At 38.0% G+C, this 25,842-nt stretch overlaps 1 protein-coding gene across 2 annotated transcripts in view; it reads left to right on the top strand.

The window, feature by feature from the left end:
• Positions 1-25,842, top strand: part of AOAH (acyloxyacyl hydrolase) — a 225,359-nt gene that overhangs the window by 168,038 nt on the left and 31,479 nt on the right. For both annotated transcript variants that reach the window (XM_079151170.1, XM_079151171.1), the window contains exons 14-15: positions 22,282-22,318; positions 23,072-23,146. In XM_079151170.1, the coding sequence (XP_079007296.1) occupies positions 22,282-22,318; positions 23,072-23,146 (112 nt within the window). The remainder of the gene's footprint in view (positions 1-22,281; positions 22,319-23,071; positions 23,147-25,842) is intronic.

The raw sequence follows: 25,842 nt of genomic DNA, 5'->3' as shown, positions 1-25,842 counted from the left end.
GAGTAATTTCTTCTTCTTTCTCAGTTTCCCTATGTGTAAAATGAAGGATTTAAAGTTGATAAGTCTCAACTTTCATCCAAGTTCTATGAATTTGAATTTCTAAGTCAGAATGTTTTAAACTAGCAAAGCCAAAGGCTCATACAATGCATTTTTGTTTTTTAATCTAATTTGTTGCTGTCATTTAAAAATTAAGAGTGTTACTAAAAATTCAGCTTTCTGTTCATCTTAAAATATCATAAGCTCTGGCAACACTGGGCCACACTCCTCCTTGGCAACCATCGGCGGGAGCTGGGAAGTGGGCTTCCCTTTAGGTACGGTATGTGCTGTGCAGGCCTGTTCTGCTGTCATAAGTACACCTCACTGTCTGGTCTCATGGTCACTTGAATGTTCAACCCTCTCCCAAGTTAAACTGGCTGGAAGCTACTCTAGTGAAAGCAGGACAAGGACTTCTGGACCAGCAAGTCAGAAAAGCTTCCAAGGGTGAAGAAAAGTCTAGAGAGTGGACCAGACCCTGGGAGTTGAGGGTACTGGATATGCCACTCCAAAATGTGCCTCTTTGGCATGAGGATTATTTTGAGTTAATGGCCATTTGAGAATTAGCAGACCAAAAAAAAAGTCTAAAGCAATGCAAAGTTTTCCTTAAGTAAATGTATGGGCTGGGGTTGTGGCTCAGTGACTAAGCGCTTGCCTAGCACGTGCAAGGCACTGGGTTCAATTCTCAGCACTGCATATTAATAAATAAAATAAAGGTCCATTACCAACTACATACACACACACACACACACACACACACACACTCACACAAAGGAAATGTACATTTGTTAAGGAAATTTTCATTAAGAGGACTCTTGACAACCTGTATCAGCTCTTCCTGGTTACCTTCCCATAACTTGCCACCTCCACCACCCAAAACCAATCCCTTTTCCTTTAACCTAAAATGGTACATAAACCCAAGTTCTAACCAGCCTTCTGGGTGCTCCCATGTATACGTGCAGTTCACATGTTAATAAACATCTGCTTATTTTCTCTTGTAAATCTGTCTTTGTCCAGTAGATTGGACAAGGCCCCACTGGAGAACCTGAACTGAGTTCAGGAAGAGATTTTCTCCCTTTCCCACAGTGTCCAGCAGAAAGAGAGAAGCTGCTTCTGGAAGCCTTCTGACTAAAGCAAGGAGCAGTGCACCCTACTGCTAGACTTAAAGAAATTTAACAAAGGATAATGCTTCCATAGTGAGCAAGAGTACTGTCAAAGGAGCTAGCCCAGGGCACAGAAACACCACTATGCAGGCCTACTGCACGCCAGAAAAAACAGGTCGATGTCCTTTCAGGACCTAGACAGTTAATCATATATTTCCAGGAAAATTGCCAGAGACCATGAATTAGAATCCAACTCTCTAGGGTCATCCTTAGCAGGGTGGGTGAATTTAACTGGAGAGATGTATGAGCATTATTATTATTATTATCACATTTACATATTTTATATATATTTTATATATTTTAGCTAATACTAAGTATTTTCTCTAAGACACTATGGTAAGTACTTTACATATTTTGCCTACTTTTAACCTACAAAATAACTCCATTTTGCAAATGAAGAAACTGAGGCTTGAAAGGTTAGGTAACTTGCCTACAATCCTCTAGTCCATCAGTAACAGACCTTAAACTCTATCTGTCTTATGCTAAAGGTTATGGTCCTAACCATGCCATACTGTCCCTCTTTCAGGTTCTGGCCTGAAAAGCCACCATCTTGCTTGCTGCCTTGAGCAATCAACACCTGTCCTGGACTTAGCTGAGTGTCGAAATGAGACACCTTAACCCAGTGTTCTATGCCAGTTTTCTTTATTGAAAGTGGTCTTGTCTCCTTGGAAAGGAATAGAGGCAAGAAAAAGAAATAAAAGAATAGTGAACAGACAAACTGCAAATGAACTGGAAAAAAATATACTAAGCCAGACCTAGCTGAATTCAGTTATTTTAAGACATCCCCCTGATCTGTATCTGGAACAAAGCAAATTCTGTACCTTTTACAAGCTAACTGAGCTTGTGCCATTGTATTCTCACCAGAAATTGCAAAATCTGAGTTTAACCATGAGGACACACAATACAAACTCAGATTGAGAGACATTTTACACAAAGAATTGGACAGTACTACTCAAAAGTGTCAAGGTCACAAAAGATAAAGACTAAGCAATCAATCCAGATTAAAGGAGATTAAAAAGTCATAAACTAAATACAGTATGCAATCCTGGATCAGATCCTGGATTCTGAGAAAGTGCTCATTAATGGACAATTAATGAAAATTAAATGAAGTCTATAGATAAGACAGTAATACCAATGTTAATTTCTTGATTTGGGTCATTGTACCATGATTATTACAGATATCCACATTTAGGGAATCTGGGTGAAGGATATGTGCAAATCCTTTATTCTATTTTTCCAGACTTTTAGCAGTTACATCAAAATGAAAAATTTTAAACAATTTTTTAAGAGCCACGGGGAGCATTGGAGAGGAGCATAGAAGTCACCTTTATCAAGCTGAAGTAGGCCTTTCGAAAGTATGTGGTGAGCCCAACTACAGGGTTGAGTATTTGGTCTCAAACCAAAACCTTGAGAGGTGATGACAGAATTATTTATAACAGAACAACTAGGACATTTCTGTTTGGGGAGCTTTGACACAGTGTGGTCACAGTGACAGAGACAGATTTTAGGAACAATTTTTGAAATGCTTGATCTAAGAAGAAAATGCATATAGACACACTCAATGCCCACAGGTGTCAAAAGCTGCTATTTCTCATCAGGATCAAATTTATCTCCAAGATCCAGTGTATAATTATAATAGAAGCTTTTAAAAAGAGAAATATCCCAATATGACTCACCTCATCTAGAGTGACACAAGCCACCCTTTTATTATTTATATATTATTCCCATCTTTCATTCTTACAAGATTTAGAATTCAAAGGGCTGCTAAATGATGACGATATTCTGATTCAAGTGGGACTATATCTTAGGATCTATTCATGCAGCCCATCCAGATCAGAGTAGGATCCATGACAGTGGTTATAATATGAAGAACATGGACTTGTGATCTCTCTGTTTTGTCAAGGTGTTCATCTGTGCTGCTTCAATCAGCATACCGCAGAAGGAGAATTCAGAAGCTAGTATCTTACATCTTTTAAAATTTTTTTATTTGTTCCAATTTATTGTACATAACAGTAGAATGCATTTACACATTTTGATAGATGCAGTATAATCTCTCATTTTTCTGATTACACATATTGTAGTATCACATTGGTCATGCAGTCATACATGTACATGAGGTAATAATGTCTGTTTCCCTCTAATATCATTCCTACCCCAATACCCCTTCCCCTCCCTTCACTCCCCTCTACCTGATATAAAGTAACTCTATTCTTCCCTATCCTTCTCCCTTATTGTGAATTAGCATCTGCATATTGGAGAAAACATTTGGCCTTTGGTTTTTGGGGTTTGGCTTATTTCACTTAGCATGATATTCTCTAACTCCATCCATTTACCAGCAAATGCCAGAATTTCATTCTTCTTTAAAACTGAGTTAATATTCCATCAAATGTATACAACATTTTCTTTATCTATTCATCTGTTGAAGGGCATCTAGCACCTCAAATAAAGCATTAGTCTCTAGGATATATAAAGAACTCAAAAAACTTAACATCAAAAAAATATAATCCATTCAATAAATAGGCTAAGGAACTGAGCAGACATTTCACAGAAGATATACAATCGATAAACAAATGTATGAAAAAATGTTCAACATCTCTAGCAATTGGAGAAATGCAAATAAAAACTACCCTAAGATTTCATCTCACTCCAATCAGAATGGCAATTATCAAGAACACAAGCAACAATAAATGTTGGCGAGGATGTGGGGAAAAAGGTACACTCATACATTGCTGGTGGAAAAGCAGTATGAAGAGGAATGGAACCACCATTTGACCCAGTTATCTCACTCCTTGGTTTATACCTAAAGGACTTAAAATCAACATACTACAGTGACACAGACACATCAATATTTACTGCAGCTCAGTACACCATAGCTAAAATATGGAACCAACCTAGATGCCCTTCAACAGATGAATACATAAAGTAACATACTTTTTTAAAATTCATTTTTATTGTAAACAAATGGAATACATCTTGTTTCTCTGTACATGAAGTAGAGGCATACCATTTGTATAATCATACATTTACCTAGGGTAATAGTTTTTGATTCGTTTTGTTATTTTTTTTCTTCCCCTCCACCCCTCCCATTCCTCTTATCCCTCTATACAGTCCCTCCTTCCTCCATTCTTGTCCCCCTCCTATCCCCCATTAAGTGTCATCATCCGCTTATCAGTGAGATCATTCCTCTTTTGGATTTTTGAGATTGGCTTATCTCACTTAGCATGATATTCTCCAATTTCATCCATTTGCCTGCAAATGCCATAATTTTTTTTATGGCTGAGTAATATTCCATTGTATATATATACCACAGTTTCTTTATCCATTCATCAATTGAAGGGCATCTAGGTTGGTTCCACAATCTGGCTATTGTAAATTGAGCAGCTATGAACATTGATGTGGCTGTATCTCTGTAGTATGCTAATTTTAAATCCTTTGGGTATAGGCCGAGGAGTGGGATAGCTGGGTCAAATGGTGGGTCCATTCCAAGTTTTCTAAGGAATCTCCACACTGCTTTCCAGAGTGGCTGCACTAATTTGCAGCCCCTCCAGCAATGTATGAGTGTACCTTTTCCCCCACATCCTCTCCAACACCTGTTGTTGCTTGTGTTCTTGATAATCACTATTCTAATTGGGGTGAGAAGAAATCTTAGTGTAGTTTTGATTTGCATTTCTCTTATTACTAGAGATGTTGAACATTTTTTCATATGTCTGTTGATTGCTTGTACATCTTCTTCTGTGAAGTGTCTGTTCATATCCTTAGCCCATTTGTTGATTGGGTTATTTGTATTCTTGGTGTAGAGTGTTTTGAGTTCTTTATATATTCTGGAAATTAGTGTTGTATCTGAAGTATGAGTGGCAAAGATTTTCTCCCACTCTGTAGGCTCTCTCTTCGCATTGCTGATAGTTTCCTTTGCTGAGAGAAAGCTATTGGTTCCTGAATCCTAAGGGGTTTCCTTCAATAATCTCTTTAATTTAGAGCTTCAGATGAAAGATATCATGGGGAAAGTTATCCACTATTTGTATTGATAACTTAAATGCACTTAGTATTTATATCAGCTCCAAAGCATTCTGGGATGTGCCTTTTGCCTCTGGTCTTCTCTTTCTTCCTCTTCAGTATTGCAATAGGTGCTAGAAATAGAAAGTTGAGTAAGACAAGGCCCCTGCCTCCAAGGAGATCATAACCAGAAGGGAAAGAGACACAAATAAGGAAACAGCTATGGTCCTATTAAAGTAGCACTAAGGTAGAAGCAGGTTGAGGTCTCTGGAGGGGAGAGGCACTTAATTCTGCCCAGAGAAGTAGAGGAAGACTTCACAGAGAAGTTAAAACTTGAGCAGAGAACCCTGGAGAAATAAGTAAGCCGAGAACCCTGGAGAAATAAAAAGTTACAGAGAGATGGTAACTCAGGTTACACAGGCTCCAAGGACAAAACCTCAGAGCCTACTTTTTGGGAAAGAGGGATAGCAAAACCTAGCATAGCTGAAGGATACTTGTGGGGCCGTGTCAAGTTTTGAGACTGGGAGGTGTTTAGAGCCCCAATGGGAAGACGTTTACATTCTTTTAAAAATGATGTTTTTGGGAATCATTTATCTAGTTTGTTGTTAAAATTTGGAATCACACTTCTGAATTTAAAAGCATTTTCGGTAGTGGAAACACCATCAGAAACTGTCACAACAAACAATTATTAAATATCTACTATTCGAGCTCAAGGTCAATGTATTAGTCTGTTCATTGCAAGCAAACATTCTTAGAGAAAACAAGGAATTTAAATTTCTCATGATGGATTTTTTTCAACTGAGTTATACAAATCATTCTCCTGAATATGCTTTCTAAATTATGAATTTGCAAACAGAATATACATTATTTTAAATCTAATTCATGTTAAATCCTATGAGGTTTATTTTAGGTCAGCGTATGACACTATATTCTCCATGAATTTTTTGTAGTCCATGATGTACTCATGGCTCTGGTTCCAGGTGCAATGGAGTAAACACACTTGCTGTAGTTTGGCTTTTTAATGTCTCTGCAAGGCCCTTGTGATGAAGGTGTGGTCACCAGTCTGGGTGCTACTGGAACCCTCAGAAGGTGGGTCCAGGTGGAAGGAATTTAGATGGTTTAGATCATTCAAGGATGCCCTTGAAGGGAATATTGGACTCCAGCCTTTCCTCTCTTTTATTGTTTCTTGATCACAAACAGGTGAAAAGTTCTCCTCTGCCACATGCTCACACCATAATGTACTATGCTGCCACAGGCCCAAAACCACAGGGCCAAGCAACCACAGCCTAAAACCTCTGAAACCCTGAACCAAAATAAGTGTTTCCTCCTTATACTTCCATTGCCTCAGGTATTTTGTCACACGATGGATGGAAAGTTAACGCACAAACCACGCGGTCTCTCTCACCGACTGCAACTATAAAACTTCAACAGAATATAGGGAAGATCGTGGGGGACTCTGAAAAGTAAATAGAGTGTACCAACTGCAGAAGAAAACCAGAATTAGGAGCTCCATCAAAGCAGCAGTGAGGTTAGCATGTGTTATCCTCCGGAATCTTCAATCTGGACTCCAGGCAGACTGAGACCCAAAAGTAGGCAGTGGTACAGAAAGGGATCGCTTCAGAAAAAAACCTTCTGCTATCAGTATAGACACAGGAAAGGGGTCTTCTGGCAGTGGCAGAAGCACAGTGGAGACGTGTTTGTGCCTAAAATTCTAAAGGGTTGGGTGGATATTGCCCCTCTAACTGAAGCCACAGGAGAGGGCGGGAGCCCCCACTGCCTTTCTCCCCATCACTCAGTTCTATCATGACTGAATTCGTACAAGGAGCACAACGAGTAGGATAACTGAAGTCCCAACTTTCTAACTATAGGACCACAGAGGGAAGGAACCCCAGGGAACCAGAAAATAACAGGGAAATCATGGAGAGGGAACACCTCTGGAAAGTAACTGCATAAAGTTGTTTATGAGCTCCTGAACCTCACATGCATGATCTGAAGCTAAAAACATACCAAAGACTGTGAGAACTGAACTGAGGCAACATCCCAGGTTAGAGTAGCTTCTCTGGCACGCAAATGAGGCAAACTGAAATAACATTGCAAAGGTTTTGAAAACAGAACTGACATTAAAATCACAACCTCACACAAGACTGGTTAGAACCTGCCACCTGAACCTAACAGGGTTGACGATGAAGGAAATAATATTCACATTACCTATTGTTTTCAAACAAGACTCAGAGTCTTAGAATATTCAAAATGACCAAGATGAAATCCAAATTACTCAGCATATGAAAAACCAGAAAAATCTCCGCTTATATCAGAAAAGAAAATAGATGTCAATTCCAAAGGGATACAGATGTTATAACTACAGTATAATTAAATAATCTAGATTCCCTTCAATAGATGAATGGATAAAGAAACTGCGGTATATATTAACAATGGAATATTACTCAGCCATAAAGAAGAATAAAATTATGGCATTTGCAAGTAAATGGATGGAGTTGGAGAATATTATGCTAAGTGAAATAAGCCAATCCCAAAAAACCAAAGACCAAATGTTTTCTTTGATAAGTGGATGCTGATACATAAAGGGGGTAGGTGGTAAGGAAAGACTGGAGGAATGTTGGATTATGTAGAGGGGAATGAGGGGAGGGGTGGGGAAGGGGAAGAAAAGATGGTGGAATGAGACAAACATCATTACCCTGTACATGTATGATTACACAAATGGTGTGACTCTACATAGTGTACAACCAGAGAAACAAAAAGTTGCACTCCATTCGTGTACAATGAATCAAAATGCATTCTGCTGTCATGTATAACTAAATAGAACAAACAATTAAAAAATGCAAAGACATAGTAAAAAAACACAACAGGTAAGTTAAAATACTAAAAATGAATTTTAAATAAACAAGGCAGAAAGAGAAATAAGAATAAAACTCAAGAAATGAACATAAAACGAATAATGAAATGATAGACCTAAATGCAAATATATCAGTGATTACAATAAATGCAAATTGTCTAAACACATCTATTAAAAACATTCAGAATGGATTAAAAAATAATGACTTGGAATTGGGGGTGGAGCTCACTGGCTTAGCATGTATGGCTCTGCATTCAATACCCATCACCAAAAAAAAAAAAGAAAAATCAAATGATACTGTCTATAAGAAACTCATTTCAAATATCATGCTATACATGAATTAAATGATATGATAGATATACTAAGCCAACACTAATCAAAATAAGCTGCAGTGACTATATTAATATCAGACAAAATAAACTTCCAAGCCAAGACAATTACCAGTAACCAAGAGAGATATTACATGACAATAAAAGGATTAATTCATCAAAAGAATGTAACAATACTGAAAATATATATATATATTCCTAACAACAAGCTTCAAAATACATGAGGCAAAAGAAGACAGACAGTAGAAATAGACACAACTATAATTACAACTGAATACATCAACATTCCTCCATTAGTAATCTATAGAATAAGGAAACAAAGGATCAATAACAATATAGAACTATCAACCACTTGGATCTCATTGACATTTGTAAAACACATTACTCAGCAAAAACTAAGCACATGTGCTTCAAGTGAACATGGAACATTCCCCAAGAATATATTCTGGGTCATATAAAATAAACTTCAGCACATTTTAAAGGACTGAAATCATACATACTCTGTTCTACCACTGTAATGAAATTAACCTAGATCTCAATATAGAAAATCATAGAAACATTTCAATCAGTTAGAAAGAAGCAATGTATTTGTAAATAAACTCAGGTGAAAGAGGAAGTCTTAAAACAATTTAGAAATATTTTCAATTGGATGAAAATGAAAATACAACAAGTCAAAGTTTTTAGGATGCAGCTAAAATTGTGCTTGAAGGGAAATGCATAGTATTAAAATGCTTATATTAAAAAAGAAACAAAGGCCTTAAATCAACAATCTAAATTCTTACCTCAAGAAACTGAAAAAGAAGAGGAAAGTAAGTCCACAGCAAGCAGCAGAAAAAGAGATCATAAAGGTAAGAACGGAATCGAATTTGAAAACAGGAAGATAATAGAGAAAACCCATGAAACCAAAATTTGACCCTTTGAAAAGACAGATAAAACTGATAAACCTCAAGACTAACAACAAAAAGGCAGAAGACAAATTACCAAAATCAGGAATAAATTATGGGGGTGGAGAAAAACTGACTAGGATTGGGGGAAATGGTGTTCAGGATTTTTTTTATTTTTATTTTTACAGACAGCATTTCTATTCATTGTATACAAATGGGGTACAACCTTTCATTTCTATGGTTGTACACAATGTAGATTCACACCATTCGTGCAATCATACATATCCATAGGATAATACTGTCTGTTTCATTCTACTATCTTTCCTTTCTACACCCTTTCCTGCCCCATTTTCCTCTACACCAACCAAAGTTCCTTCATTCTCTTCCCCTCTGCCGCCACCCTGCCCCCATTATGTATTGTCATCCACTTATCAGAAAAAATATTCAGACTTTGGTTTTCTGGGCTTGGCCTATTTCACTTAGCATGATAGTCTCCAACTCCATCCATTTACCAGCAAATGCCATAATTTTATTCTTCTTTATGGCTGACTAATATTCCATTGTTATATACACCACAGTTTCTTCATCCATTCATCAATTGAAGGATATCTCGGTTGGTTCCACAATCTAGCTATTCTGAATTGAGCAGTTATGAACATTGTTGTGGCTTTGTCACTGATTATGCTGATTTTAAATCCTTTGGGTATAAACCAAGGACTGGGCTAGCTGGGTCAAATGGTGGGTCCATACCAAGTTTTCCGAGGAATTTCCACACTGCTTTCCAGAGTGGCTGCACCAATTTGCAACTCCACCAGCAATGTATGAGTGTGCCTTTTTCCCCACATCCAAGCCAACAGTTCTTACTGCTTGTGTTCTTGATAATAGCCATTCTAATTGGAGTTAGATGAAATTTTAGGGTGGTTTTAATTTGCATTTCTCTAATTACTAAAGATGTTGAGCACTTTTTAGTATGTTTGTTGATCACCTGTATATCTTCTTCTGCGAAGTGTCTGCCCAGTTCCTTAGCCCATTTATTAATTGGGTTCTTAGTATTTTGGGTGTAAAGTTTTTTAAGTTCTTTATACATTTTGTAGATTAGTGCTCTGTCTGAAGTATGTGTGGAGAAGATTTTCTCCCAATCTGTAGGCTTTCTTTTCACATTATTGATTGTTTCCTTTGCTGAGAAAAAGCTTTTTAGTTTGAATCTATCCCATTTATTGATTCTTGCTTTTATTTATTGTGCTATGGGGATTTTATTAAGGAAGTCTGGATAAGCCAACGTTACGGACATTCTGGCCTACTTTTTCTTCTATTTGGTGAAGGGTCTCAGGTCTAATTCCTAGATTCTTGATCCATTTCTAGTTGAGTTTTGTGCAGGGTGAGAGATAGGGGTTTAATTTCATTTTACTGCATATGGATTTCCAGTTTTCCCAGCACCATTTGCTGAAGAGGCTAGCTTTTCTCCATTATATGTTTTTGACACCTTTGCCTAGTATGAGGTAACTGTACTTATGTGGTATGTCTTCGTGTCTTCTATTCTGTACCATTGATTTACTTGTCTATTTTGGTGCCAATACCATGCCGTTTTTGTTACTATTGCTCTGTAGTAGAGATTAAGGTCTGGTGTTGTGATACCTCCTGCATCACTCTTCCTGCCCAGGATTGCTTTGATATTCTGGGTCTTTTCTTCCTCCAAATGAATTTCATGATTGCTTTCTCTATTTCTATGAGGTACATCATTTGGATTTTAATTGGAATTGCATTGAATCTATATAGCACTTTTGGTAGTATGGCCATTTTGACAATATGAATTCTGTCTATCCAAGAACATGGGAGATCTTTCCATCTTCTAAGGTTTTCTTTAATTTCTTTCTTTAGTGTTCTGTAGGTCTCATTGTAGAGGTCTTTCACCCCTTTTGTTAGATTGATTACCAAGTTGTTTTTTTTTTTTTAGGCTCTTGTGAATGAAGTTGTTTTCCTCATTTCCCTTTCAGATGATTCATCACTTATAAATAAAAATGCTTTACATGTATGCATGTTGATTTTATATCCTGCTATTTTGTTGAATTCACTTATTAGATCTCAAAGTTTTCTGCTGGAATTTTTTGAATCCTCTAAATATAGAATCATGTCATCAGCAAATAGTGACAGCTTGAGTTCTTCTATTCCTATTTGTATCCCTTTAATTTCTTTGATCTATCTAATTGCTCTGGCTGGTATTTCAAGGACAATGTTGAATAGACGTGGTAAAAGAGGGCATCCTTGTCTTGTTCCAGTTTTTAAAGGGAATGGTTTCAATTTTTCTCCATTAAGAATGATGTTGGCCATGGGCTTAGCATAAATAGCCTTTATAATGTTGAGGTATGTTCCTACTTTCCCTATTTTTTCTAGTGATTTGAGCATAAAGGGGTGTTGTATTTTGTCAGATGCTTTCTCTGCATCTATTGAAATAATCATATGATTCTTAACCTTAAGTCTATTGATGTGATGAATTACATTTATTGATTTCCAGATGTCAAACCAACCTTGCATCCCCAGGATGAACCCCACTTGATCATGGTGCACTATCTTCTTAATGTTTTTGTAAGTGATATGCTAGAATTTTCTTAAGGATTTTTGCATTTATATTCATCAAGGATATTGGTCTACAATTTTCTTTCCTTGATGTGTCTTTGCCTGGTTTGGGTATGAGGGTGATATTAGCTTCATAGAATGAGTTTGGTAGCGTTCCCTCCTTTTCTATTTCCTAGAATACTTTGAGAAGTATTGGATGAGTTCTTCTTTGAAGGTCTTGTAGAACTCAGCTGAGAATTCATCTGGTCCTGGGCTTTTCTTGGATGGTAGGTTTTTGATGGCTTCTTCTATTTCATTGCTTGATATTGGTCTGTTTAAATTGTGTATGTCCTCCTGGTTCAGTTTCGGAGGAGCATATATCTCTAGAAATTTGTCGATGTCTTCAATATTTTCTATTTTGTTGGAATATAGATTTTCAAAGTATCTTTTCATTATGTTATGTATTTCAGTGGTGTCTGTCATGATATTTCCTTTTTCATCACAAATTCTGGTAATTTCCATTTTCTCTCTCCTTCTCTTTGTTAGTGTGGCTAAGGGTTTATCAATTTTGTTTACTTTTTCAAAGAACCAACTTTTCGTTTTGTCAATTTTTGAATTGTTTCTTTTGTTTCAATTTCGTTGATTTCAGCTCTGGTTTTAATTATTTCCTGTCTACTACTACTTTTGTCTTATTTTTCTAGGGAATTGAGCTGTAATGTTAGGTCATTTAGTTGTTGACTTTTTATTCTTTTCTTGAATGTGCTCCATGCAATGAATTTTCCTCTTAGTACTGCTTTCATAGTGTCCCAGAGATTTTGATATGTTGTATCATCGTTCTCATTTACCTCTGAGAATTTTTTATCTCCTCCCTGATGTTTTCTGTTATCCATTTTTCATTCAATAGTATCTTATTTAATCTCCAGGTGTTGGAGTAATTTCTTTTTTTATTGTGATTGATTTCTAATTTCATTCCATTATGATCTGATAGAACACAAGGAAGTATCTCTATTTTTTTTTTTTTTTTTTTTTTTTTTTGCATTTCCTAAGGGCTGCTTTGTGGCATAACATATGTTCTATTTTTGAGAAGGATCCAGTGCTGCTGAGAAGAAAGTGAAGGATGGAATTTTCTATATATGTGTCTGTTAAGTCTAAGTTATAGATTGTTATTGAGTTCTGTGGTTTCTTTGTTTAGTTTTTGTTTGGAAGATCTATCCAGTGGTGACAGTGGTGTGTTAAGTCACCCAGAATCATTGTGTTGTGGTATATTTGATTCCTGGAATTGAGGATTTGTCTGATGTACATAGATGCACCATTGTTTGGGGCATAAATATTTACGATCATTATGTCTTCCTGATTTATGGTTCCCTTCAGCAGTATGAAATGTCTTTCTTTATCCCTTCTGATTAACTTTGGCTTGAAGTCTTCTTTTTCTGATATAAGGATGAAAACCCCCACTTTTTTACTGAGTCCGTGTGCATGGTACGTTTTTTCCCATCCTTTCACCTTCAGTGTGTGGGTATCCTTTTCTGAGATGAGTATCTTGAAGGCAGCATGTTGTTGGGTCTTGCTTTTTAATCTATTCTGCCAGTCTATGTCTTTTGATTGAAGAGTTTAGGCCATTAACATTCAGGGTTATTATTGAGATATGATTTATATTCCCAGTCATTTGGGCTTATTTTTGGTGTTTAACTTGACATGGTATCTCCTTTGATTGGTTTTTCCTTTAAGGTAGGTCCTCGCTTTGCTAATCTACATTGTTGTTTTTCATTTTCTCCTCATGGAATATTTCTCTGAGAATGTTCTGTAGCACCAGCTTTCTATTTGTAAATTCTTTTAGCTTTTGTTTATCATGGAAGGATTTTATTTCATCTTAAATCTGAAGGTTAGTTTTGCTGGGTATAGGATTCTTGGTTGGCAACATGTTCTTTCAGAGCTTGAAATATGTTGTTCCAGGCCCTTCTAGCTTTTAGGGTCTGGGCTGAAAAATCTACTGATATCCATATTGGTTTCCCTTATATGTAATCATATGTAATCTGATGCTTTTCTCTTGCAGATTTCAAAATTCTATCTTTATTTTGTATGTTAGGCATTTTCATTATAATGTGCCTTGGTGTGAATCTGTTGTCATTTTGTGCATTTGGTATTCTGTATGCCTCTTATATTTGATTTTCCATTTCATTCTTCAGGTTTGGGAAATTTTCTGATATTATTTCATTGAATAGGTTGTTCATTCCTTTGGTTAGTATCTCTGTGCCCTACTCAATCCTGATAATTCTTAAATTTAGTCTTTTCATGAAGTGCCATAGTCTTGGAGGTTTCGTTCATGATTTCTCACCATCTTCTCTATTTGGTTAACTTTATTTTCAAGATTAAATATTTTGTCTTCATTGTCTGAGGTTCTGTCTTCCAAGTGATCTAGTCTGTTGATGATGTTTTCCATTGAGTTTTTTATTTGGTTTATTGCTTCCTTCATTTCAAGGATTTCTGTTTGTTGGGGTTATTTTTGTTTTGTTTTGTTTTGTTTTGTTTTTTGAGATTCTCTACCTCTTTGTTAAAATGATCTTTTGCTTCCTGCAGTTGCTCTTTCAACTGCTTTTTGGAGTGATCATACATTGCCTGCATTTGCTCTCTTATCATCCTTTGCTTCACAAATCATAATTATGTATATATATTCTGAACTCCTTTTCTGACATTTCTTCTACCATGCTGTCACTGGATTCTATTAATATAGAATCTAGGTTTGTTTGGAAAATTTTCTTCCCTTTGTAATCATGTTATTCATGTATCTTCCCTTCTAGCAGAGCAGATCTGGGGTATTGCAGTTTCCCACCTATTGGCTTATAGTGACCCTACAGGCCTCTAAACCTCTTCTTTAAGGGGAAGATCAATATTATCAGCATCCAGTACAGTTAATATGCAGTTCTAAGCCAAATAGCCCCTATGAAGACATTGACAATATTGTCATAATAAAGATAATGAATTCATTTATTATCTACAGTATAACAAATAGATTTGCAATAAGGTCTGCAGTGTCTAATGGAGGACAAAGAGGATGGGGAGGGGTGTAGGATGTAACTGTTAGCAGGATAGGAAAAGAGTATATAGAAGTTCTAGATCTTAGAAAGAGTGAAAGTGTAATCAAAAGAAGCTGGTTATTAGCATGAAAAAAGGGAGAAAGAGACTCTAAGGAAACAGGTAAAAAAATAAAGAAGTAAAAATTTTAAAATTTCAAAAAGGAGAAGAAAAATTCTACACTATAACAGTCATATAGTATTCAAACCTTCCAATCTTCAGTAGCCTAATGCATGAGAGGTACCTGACAATGAGCTTCCAGTCTCCAGCAGGTGTCTCAAGATGGGATTTTTTCCCCACCTAAAGATGGGAACTTCCACTTCCATAATAATTCAAGATGGCTACACTGACTTCCAAATGTGTTAGCAATTGGGGAGCTACAGCTCAGGGCATGGGCATGGTCAGGTCATGGGTCCTGGAGGTGGGGTGTGGACAGTCTGGTTGAGGGGTCCTGGAGGTGGGGCTCTGTCAGTCGAACTGGGGGGTCCTACAGGTCCTGACTGTTGTCTCAAAATGGTGGCAACCACGTGTAACCAAACCTGTGGCTATTGTGATAGTGGACTTCCAGGCAATAACAGGCAGCTGGCAATCCATGGGCATCCTGCGGTCAGTCTGCATGCTACCAGTGGACGATCGGCAGGTGGACCTCAGGCGGTGGGTGATGGGTAGGTGAAAGGCAGGCGATGGGAGGGAAGAGGCAGGCAAATGGGCAAATGGCGGATGATAGGCGGCAGTCAGTGAGCAATCTGCCCTCAAAAAGTAGTCCACATGCTGGCAGACTGCAGGTGATGAGATGAACAAATGGGGTAAACAGCAGGGGATCGATAAGCAGCAAAGACTGCCTCATAGAGAAACAGGTTTCCTCTGCTTGAAAACCGAGTTAGGGAGCGACAAGGAATGCAGCCTCCCTCTAGTCTGCCATCTTAGATCTCTCTGGAATTTGGTTTAGACCATGTTCCATTTAAGGATTCTGAGGGACATCTTTGGAGAAGTGTGTTGAAGCATGGGTCTGGGCTCAGATAAGAATATTGGAAAGCAGGGGCATATAGACTCTAGTTGAAATCATGGAATTAAATGGTCTGACCCAGGACTAAGGTTTAGGATGAACAAAAAAAGCCAAAGTTGGAAGCTTGGGTCAGGAAGAACAGGAAGCATGAAGGAGAATTAATGAAAGGTCACTGATGAATGGATCAAAGAATGTCTTTGATCAGAGTTAAGAGGAACCAAAAAAGCATGAAACCATTAGCAGACAGCAGAAGAGAATAGCTCTCAAGAAACAGTCATCAGTGTCTTTTGTCTAGTTTCCTTTCTAAACCAGTGCCAAATAAATTCACTAATGAACACGTACTGTTTTTGTCAGCTTTTTCACTACTGTGACTAAGTGACCTGATCAGAACAATTGTAGAGGAGGAACTGTTTATTTTGTCTCCATCCATAGACAGCAACTTCATTCATCAAGGCTCAAGGTGAGGCAGAACATCATGGTGGGAGAGTGTGGCAGAGGGAAGCAGCTCACGTGGTGATCAGGAAGCAGAGAGAGAGGTCTCCACTTGCCAGATATAAATATATACCCCAAACCACACTCCCAATGCCCCACCTCCCCCAGCCACACCGCACCTGCCTTCAGTTACCACTTAATTAATCCCATCAGGTGATTAATTCACTGATTGGGTTAAGGCTTTCCTAACCCAAGCATTTCCTCTCTGAACCTTCTTGCATTGTCTCTCACATGAACTTTTGGGGACACCTCACATCCAAACAATAACACATATCCTGTGCTTAGTGTTTTAGGAAATCCTTCATTCCAGGACCTCTCATACACACATAAAAATAAGCAAAAAATAAAACCATAAGCAATAAATACACAAGAAAGCACCATATAGACTAGGGTCAGAAGTCAAAGGGCATAGGCCAAATAAGTATTAGGAATCATGAAGAAAAGGAGAAAATTAGTATTTACTTATATAAACTGGAAACATGTTTATGCAGAAGATAAGCCCTGAGGAGATCTAGGGGTGGATAAGTGAGATGCTGAAGGGAAAAAAGAAAGAGGAAAGGTCTTGTCTCATTTTCCTGATTCCTTTTTCTCGTCTCATTTTATACCCTTCATCTGTATACACACACACACACACACACACACACACACACACACACACACACACACCATCTTATCAGAAAGAAGAAAAAGCAAAGAGAGGGAGAGGAGGAATCACAAAATCAATCATTGAATTCTATTGCTTTTTGATTTTGATCTAAACACAAATCATAAAATGCTGCTAATTTTCATCAAATGAAAACTTTTTAATTTTAAAAATTTATTAAAATTTTACATAAACCCTGTTGTGATCCTCAAACAAAAATTTAAGGAAAATTCAAAATTTATTTTTAATGAGTAAATTGCATGTTATACTGTCCATGGGAGGGTATAATTGGGTCAAGGTCACACATGACCCGTAGCTATGTTTTACTCAGCACTCGAAACAGTTTTTATAATTTCAGCATTAGATGCCAACATTTTAAAATGGAGAGATTTCACACAAAGTCCCAGATTTCCACCTTCCACTGTGAAATCAGAAAACCTGACAAGGCTGGCCCTCCATTCTGAATGGCACAAATCTATCGGGACTGAGCAGTGGCTGCTCTTTCTAGACAGGGTTAATCATGTACCTCACCTGCCAGCTCTGCAAGTGTCTGAGCTTGTTATCTTTAATCCAGATCATCACTTCAGGCCACTTCATGTCTTGTTTGAGCATTTGCAGTCAATAAACTAAAATGTATCTCATAGTTCTTTTCGCAGATTCTTCTGTAAGAACTAAAATAATCTATTTCTGCTCATTACTATCTGTTAGTAACAGACATCACAATGATCAAATTGCTCTCTAAAATCAATCACTAGCTGAAACATTGCTCAAGATATACCTATAAGATCACGACAAAGTCTCTTTCCCTCTCAGGCCTCATCTGTAAAATGGGACCAGGGCTAATGTTCCATGAAGCTCCATGACTCTAAAGAGTGCTAGGAGGCAGAGTTTTGAAGTGAATGATGCTAAAGCTTGAAGGTTCCTCAATTACTTGCTGACATAAAATTTTATGAATTTTATGTATTCATAAAATTTCAGACATAAAATACTTTTACCAAAATTGGTTGTGATCCCTTTCTTTCCACTCTGGCTTCTGACTAATGTCAGGACTTGCTTCTGATGTTTGTTTGTTTTGTTTTGATTCTGGGGATTGGACCCAGAGGCATTACACTGAGCTGAATCCACAGCCCTTCTTATTTTTTATTTTGAGACAAAGTATCGCTAAGTCGCTTAGGGACTCTTACTTGCTGAGGCCAGCCTTGAAGTGCAAACGTCCTGCCTCAGCCTCCTGAGTCACTCGGATTATAGGCATAATGCCACCACACCTGGCTAATGTCAGGGTTTGTTTTGTATTTTTTTTTTTTCCTTAAGAGAATCCATCAAATTGCATAAGAACTGAGAAAACCTAGATCTGCCCTGTTCTATACAGAAAATTATAACAACTATGGCATCAAACTAGAAATTTGTTTCTAAGCACTGTGTAAACAACATCAGGTATTTCACTGAGAATTAATTAACAAATTCTTGTCTTAGGACTTTAGGAAACACCTGAATTCCTTTTGGGATTCAGCTTAACACACCCCTTCTTCGGGGCTACTCCAAAACTTTACATTCATTACTGGTTTAATAATTGTAAGCTTCCTAAGAAGAGGACCCAAGTCTTTTCTACATACCTGTGTGTCCAAAGCACCTATTACAATGCCTGGCACATAGTAAGTACCTAACAGATATTACTGAATTAATTTATGAAGACTTATTATACTTATGTTTAATATTCCCCATCTCTTTCCATGAAGAATTTGAGCCTTAGTGCCTATTCTAAGCCCAGCACTGAAAGTTGCAAGCTCATTTAGAAGACCAAGGCAATTGTCCTACCAATTGATTTAAATGCACAAAATATGAGGTGCTTGTTGGCATGGTCAGCACTGACCCAGCAGTGGAAATGGAGGCTGAAATTCATTTACAAACAGAGGGCTAACCAATGCTGAGATCATGGGAGACCCTTCTTCACTTGCAATGTGCTTTGCCCTACTTAAAAGAGACTGAAAGGGCCAGAGGTCAGACTTTAAAGGCTGACATAGGCCATTTTTCCCCCTTAATTGGGGACAGATAAGTTCTCCATTGGACCACCTTGACAAATAAATTGCATGCCCCTATTCTAAGGTCAAACCTTTTCCATTTCTCTGAACTATAATTGTAGAGACCAACATACAAGCTCTGTGAGCTCTTCAAATGTCTGCCTTGTTTTGCCACATCCCAGAGCCTAGAAGCTCTCTTTCTTTCCTGCTCACTTCCTCCAGTTCTGACTACTGCAATATTTTCTCAAATGGCAGCAGCAAAAGCAAAATCAGCAGTTGGGGAGAAGATTATATGCAGAAGATGGACAATAGAAGTTAAGGAGGAGAAAGGAAAACTGTCCATGCGTCTGACAAAAGAATAGTAAAACTACCAGGGGGAAAAAGGGTAATTAATAAAAGAGTAATAAGACAGTAACAAACAAGTTAGATAATCTCATAAAACTAAGACTTCCCAATGGAAAGGGAAGGTGAATGAACTTTGGAGCAAAGAGAACTCTGTGCTCACAGTGAGGATGCCTATCAGAAAAAAATAAATCGCTCTGGTAAATAATGGGCAATTTCTTTCTCCTTGGGTGGCTCTATGTAATTGTTTTTATAATCCACTGCAACCAGTTGCCACCGGTCTCTTGTCCTTGTCTGGAGTAGCAAAGGGACACAGGTGGTGCTGGAGATGGCATGCCATGACAGTCTTCCATTTTGTATTCCTCCAGCTCTGTGGGTGTTCTGCACCTCAAATTCCCAGCAGCACTCTGGATAATGAGGAAAATTATTGGCCCAACCAGGTCCTATAATTTTTTCCCACTCATGGCTTGAGCTCTCATTAGTTTCCTTTTCTCATTAAGAGAAAAATCAAAGAGTGAGAATTAAACACCTCCTGATTTATTATCCTACTGAAAATGGGAAGTGGAGAGTCAAGGAGTGGAACCAAATGAGGACCTGGGGCGAGTGAGCATTACAGGATACCACAGTGGCACGCTGGGACTACCTGCCTCTTACCTCCGGAGGGCAAGAGAGAGCAATTGAACATCCAGAAATACTTTGAGTCTCTACATTTAGGATCAGTGTTGTAATATCAGGTACCTTCTCCCAGCGGAGATCATAGCCTCCCCCAAATTACATTGGGCTTTTTCTCTTTTCAAGCTTTTGAACTAGCTTTTCAGAATCATCCCCAGCACTCTATTATGTGTCTACCCCCATAGATACTACTCCTCAGGTACAGAGGCTGCATCCAACTCCTCTCTTACTCCTATTAAATGACAGGCATGTGGCCAATGCTCACAAAGGAATGGAGTGAGTGAAGGAATGCAGGTATGCTGAGATGCACTGACTACCCTTAATTTATATGACCATGTGCATTTGTAATAATTTACTGCCTCACTCCAAAAATGAAATAAAGAACATAGTAGAGGAAGCCTTCAAAAAAAAAAAGTAAATGAATAAATAAATGAGCACTTCCAATTGGAAATATACCCAAAATATTGAAGGCAGAAATTTGAACTGATATTTACAATAACCAAAAGATGAAAACAACCCAAATGTCTGTCAGTGGAACAAGAAAATATGGTCTATATTGAAATATTGTATAGCCTTAAAAAGGAATTCTTATATGTGCTACAACATGGATGAACCTTGAGGACATTATGCTAAGTGAAATAAACCAGACACAAAAACACAAACATTGCATAACCCACCTACATAAAGTACCTAGAATAGTTAACTTTGGAGACATGGAGAGAAAGTGGTATTGATTAGGAACTATCAGTCATTAAAGGCTGACTATGGAGTTTAAGTTTGGGATGATAGAAAAGTTCTGGAGCTGGATAGCAATGATGGGTATACAACAAGGTGAAGGTACTTAATTCCAGATTCAGTCAAGAGAACATTAACATTGCTTATACAACTTGCAACTAATTCTGTGTGACAATGAGGGCACCACTGAATGGTTACCCAGCTTTAAGGGTGCATTGGCTGGGCACACCCTTCCTGGCTGTGCATGGCCCTTTTCTCCATGTGGATCTATAAGTATTCACACCTGACTCCCAAGTTTCCAAAGGCTGAGGTTATAGGAGAAACTTCCCATGGAAAGGGACAATTGGATGTTGTTTCTCAAACTCTCATCCACCGCATACCCACCTGAAGACTACTCACTTACTTTTGCAGACTAGCCCCCCAGAGACAAAAGGCAATAAACCTATTTGTGTTCACTCTTCCTGGATGAGGAGCAATGCTCCACAGGAAACCAGAATTCTGCATTGCAGATAGAAGGGTCTGGTTTGAATTATATTTCTCCAAATCAGTAGTTGTGTGACTTTGGGCAAGTCACAAGTGACCCTCATTTTCCTCATCTACAAAATACGAATAATGTCAGGTGCGGTAGTGCATGCCCATAATCCCAGCGGCTCTGGAGGCTGAGGCAGGAGGATTGCAAGTTCAAAGCCAGCCTCAACAACTTAGAAAGGCCCTAAGCAACTCAGTGAGAATCTGTCTCTAAATAAAATATTTTTTAAAAAGGCTGTGGATGTGGTTCAGTGATTAAGCACCCCTGGGTTCAATCTCCTATACCAAAAAAGTTAAAAATTTAAAATAGGAATAATTTAGTGCATAACTCACACAATTGTTCTGATGCTCAAATGAACTAAGTGTTTAACAGTATGTAGAATAAAGTAAATATTCATTAAACATGATTCTCATGTAAGAGATACATTGATGGTCACATGTCATTACAGGAACTCTATAATCTGAAGCTTGCGCTCATCACATAGCCTGAAGGAACCTCAGGAGTGAACAGAAATTCTAGGAGGAGTTTAAATGGGGCTTTCCAGGGAGATACATAGTTCTCAAAGAATCCTTTTCACTCTTCCTCTGGTCCTTCAACTCCTTACTTAATTTGGGATAGTTTGTCTCTTTGATGGTAGATATATACCTCTTTCTCAGATCTACTGAAATGTTTATTCAATCATGTTTAGGAAATGTCTTCAGACTCATGAATACACAGGGATTTTGGTTATCTTAATATAATGTAAAATAAATAGAAAACTCCTGAAGGAGAGTTACAGGATAAAACACTACAGAAATTCACCAGAAGCAAGTTACCTCCAACTGTGTGATGATCTGATTGACCTTAGATTGTACAATAATGCTGCTGCTTCCATGAATTCAGCCAATTAGATCTCATACTCAATTCGATAGTGTTAAATTGAACTCACTAACAAGTATTATTTTCTTAATTTTAATCATTCAGGTGCATCTTCTAAAAACTTGGAGCGATTTATAGAAAGGTAAGTGGAAAGTGGATTTAAGAAATTGCTTTTGGTTTCTCATTTTGAAAAAGGAATGAAAACTCTCTGTTACCTGATAATCATTTCCACTGAGCATCAATAGCTCATTAGTCATTATCCAAACACAAGTATATCATTTCTCAGACCAGTGAACATAGGAAGTGATTAATTTATGTAGGTTTCTCAAAGAGGAACATAAAAATGCATACAAATTGGATAAAACTTAGGTCTTACAGAAGAAACTAAAAAGACAAAAAGATTATGTCATACTCTTACTTTATGAGTAAGAAAATATTTTTGTGTCCATTTTAGGCTTAAAATTCAGAAGTGAGGCCCTGAATAGTAGTCTTAGGAAGCCTTGCCCTTTTGACGTTGACTATAAGACCACAACTGTTGGGATTCCTTGAGCCTGGTCATAAGTCACCCAGGTGCTCATGTGCTTATTAATGGCAAAGGGCTGTGAACGATGCTAAGAAGATGGTGGAGTGCCTATTTATCTGGGATTTCAACGCACTCTCTTCAGTTTTATGCATTTCTGTGGTATTTCTCTGATGGAGAAGTGAGCTAAAAATTGTAGAGAAGAAGGGATTTAGGAGCAGTGATCAACCATACTGGAATAAAAGAGATATAGAGGAAAGCTTACCAAGAGAGCAGTCATACAAAGATTTTCCCCCAGCCCCAGCCTGCTGCTGGTTGCAAAGCTGGATTTCCAAGTGTCTGGAATTCAGATTCTATCTGTCTGTGGCTTCTCAGCTTGTCTAGGAACCAACTGTTGGACCATCCAGCCATCGTCATATATGCCATGATTGGAAATGATGTCTGCAATGGGTGAGTTATTGAGAAAGAAGATTTTTCAAAAGTTTTTGGGTCCCCTGGTCCCAACCCCTTTAACACCAACTCCACTCCACTATTTGTGGCTTGCTATTAATGAATTTCTCTATCTTTTTTTTTATTTTATTTTATTTTTTTTGTTGTAGATGGACAAGATACTTTTATTTTATTTATTTATTTTTATGTAGTGCTGCTGAGAATCAAACCTAGTGCTTCACACATGCTAGGCAAGAGTTCCTCCACTGAGCTACAACTCCAGGCCCAAATTTCTTTACCTTAAAAGCAAGTCCTAGATATGTGAAATCAATAGAAACAACTTGTGAAGCTGAAAGCCCCTTTTGAAAGTACTGTAACTGATCCATTTATTCACAATTCTGAGATGACAACAAATTGGTGTGTCAGAATCAATCATGAGTTACATCACAAGAAATACGATTCTCCTAACCAAGAATCCAAGATTGAAAACTGATGACTTTTTAAATATAATGAAGCATAGTTACCCCATAAGAACACCTGTCTCACTCATATTCTGATTACTTTCTTGTGTGGAAGGTAGAGCATAGACTTACAGCATCTGAAAAGAAAGTCGCATATAACTCATAGCCAATCCTATTTATGCCCATAACCTATCGTAAAAAAAAAAAAGGAAATTTTTGTTAAAATGTTAATATCAATAATGATTTCAAAATGTTGAATGACTTACTTCCCCTTCAACATTTGGAGAGGTTTATCAAAATATGCATATTCCCCTAAGAATATGCTGCATGTGTGAATGCCATCTGGCCCGTGATTGTGGCCAAAAAAATAAATAAAAGGTGAGATAGGATCTAGAGCAACTCCCCCGTGGCCACCCACCCACTATTTAGTAAACAGAGAAGTTAGACCAACAGAGGTTCAATGAGGCACTGGGGATCACACAGATTGATTAATGACAGAGCAGGAAGTGGGCCACCCTGCTCACTGCCCACCCTTTGCTTGCCCTAATTCACTCACCAACTTTCCCAAGCCTGTACTAAAAACCATGTTCAATAATATTAAAGTGTGTTTTCCTTCACAGATACCTCTGTAGAACTCTGATGGTGAAGGAGGCATAGACACAGTCAGGGAAATGAGTTCAGGGCAATAGAAACCACTTCATCATCCAGAGATGATGGGCCAACCCTGCCCTCTCCCCATGTTTCTTTGCTCTTTTCCCCAAAACCCCAAGGTCCCTACCTGTGTGATGAGTCACCTGGGGCTTTCCAGTACACAGCAAATGTTACTAAGGCCTGCCAGAGCCAAGAGCTATGCTACTCTGTCATTTCATCCCTACAACTGTCCTAAGAGGCAGGCAGAACTGCCTATATTTCACAGATAAGGAGACTGAGATTCACTGGATTAAGGAACTTGCTTATACTGCTATTGAGTAGCAAGGCTGAATCCATGCCAAACTCTGATGATACTCTGTGCTTTTTTCTATTGTCCACATTGAACTTCTTTGCTTCCTTTTACTCAATTTTTTTAAGTATTTGTTGAGCACCCACCATATGCCAACCAAGCATTGGGACAAGCTCTGAATTCAATGGCAAAATTGTCACAGTCCCTGAACTCGATCAACTCACAGAAAGAGAAGCATGAACTGCAGCCCCTGGACCCCATCACAAAAGAGAACAAACCCATGGTCAGATCCCTGTCCCCCAGCCCCCATCTATAGTTCTCCAGAGAGAAACAAAGAGCAAATGGGTTATACTGACTAAAAAAGCACCTGCATAAAGAGGCTCTGACTCCAAAAGCCAAAATTCCTGAAATTGTACTTTTCCAGAGCAACCTGCTTACCCAGGGGACCCCCAAGCCCTGTCCTGCTTTCTCTTTTCCAAATAGCCAAAGAGCAGGAAGACATCAGCCAGAGTCCTGTGCCAGCCCCTCCCTTGCCTGGGATCTGGGCAGAGAAGCAGCAAGCATTTGGGTGAAAGAACAGAGTTGGCAGCGTGAGATGTCCCTGCAGTGCCCACTTTGTGGTGTCCTATGGAGGGGTTAGAAAAATAAAGACAGATGGCAACATACCTCTCCATCTGCCAGAACGTCAAGGTGGAATAGATATCCCAAAACGAGCAAAGGGATTTCATAAAAAGCCCAAGCCAGCCAGGAGTTGCATAATAATTCTGTCCTAGAACAAGTTCTAGGATACTTGCTAGTCTTTTCTCTTTTATTTTTCTTTTATGATGAGGCCAGTTCTTACTGAAATAATGTAGCTATGTACTTCTAAACTCATTTAGTTAATAAATACTAGCTAAATGAATGAAGGTCATGATTGGAGGATAACTTCTAGTGTCAGAAATTCAAAAAGAAAGATAATACGAGCATATTTAACTTTCTCGTAACAATATTTAATTTTACCTATGCTAACTCGGTTTCCTTCGCTTTATCAACCACTGCCCTCAAAAGCTATTTAATGTAATACAGAAGAAAACTTCCCAGAAACAGCAAATGGGGGTGAGCTACAGCAGTAGAACATTTGGGTAGTGGAGACAATGATGGGAAAATGGAAATGGACTTAGAGCCTCAAATCAAAAAGGCCAATGACAGCTATTACCCAACATCCTAACAGGACATCTCTGGAAAGAGCATTGGAATTGCTGGAAATGAGACAGAACTTTACAAGCATCTGACACTAGTCACACACATTGACATGGCTCCATTTTTTTTCAGTGGGC

The sequence above is a fragment of the Sciurus vulgaris genome (genome assembly GCF_902686455.1).
Source record: "Sciurus vulgaris genome assembly, chromosome: 8".
Lineage (NCBI taxonomy): Eukaryota > Metazoa > Chordata > Mammalia > Rodentia > Sciuridae > Sciurus > Sciurus vulgaris.
The sequence above is the reverse complement of the archived record's forward strand: the minus strand, read 5'-3'. Positions and strand labels throughout refer to the sequence as shown.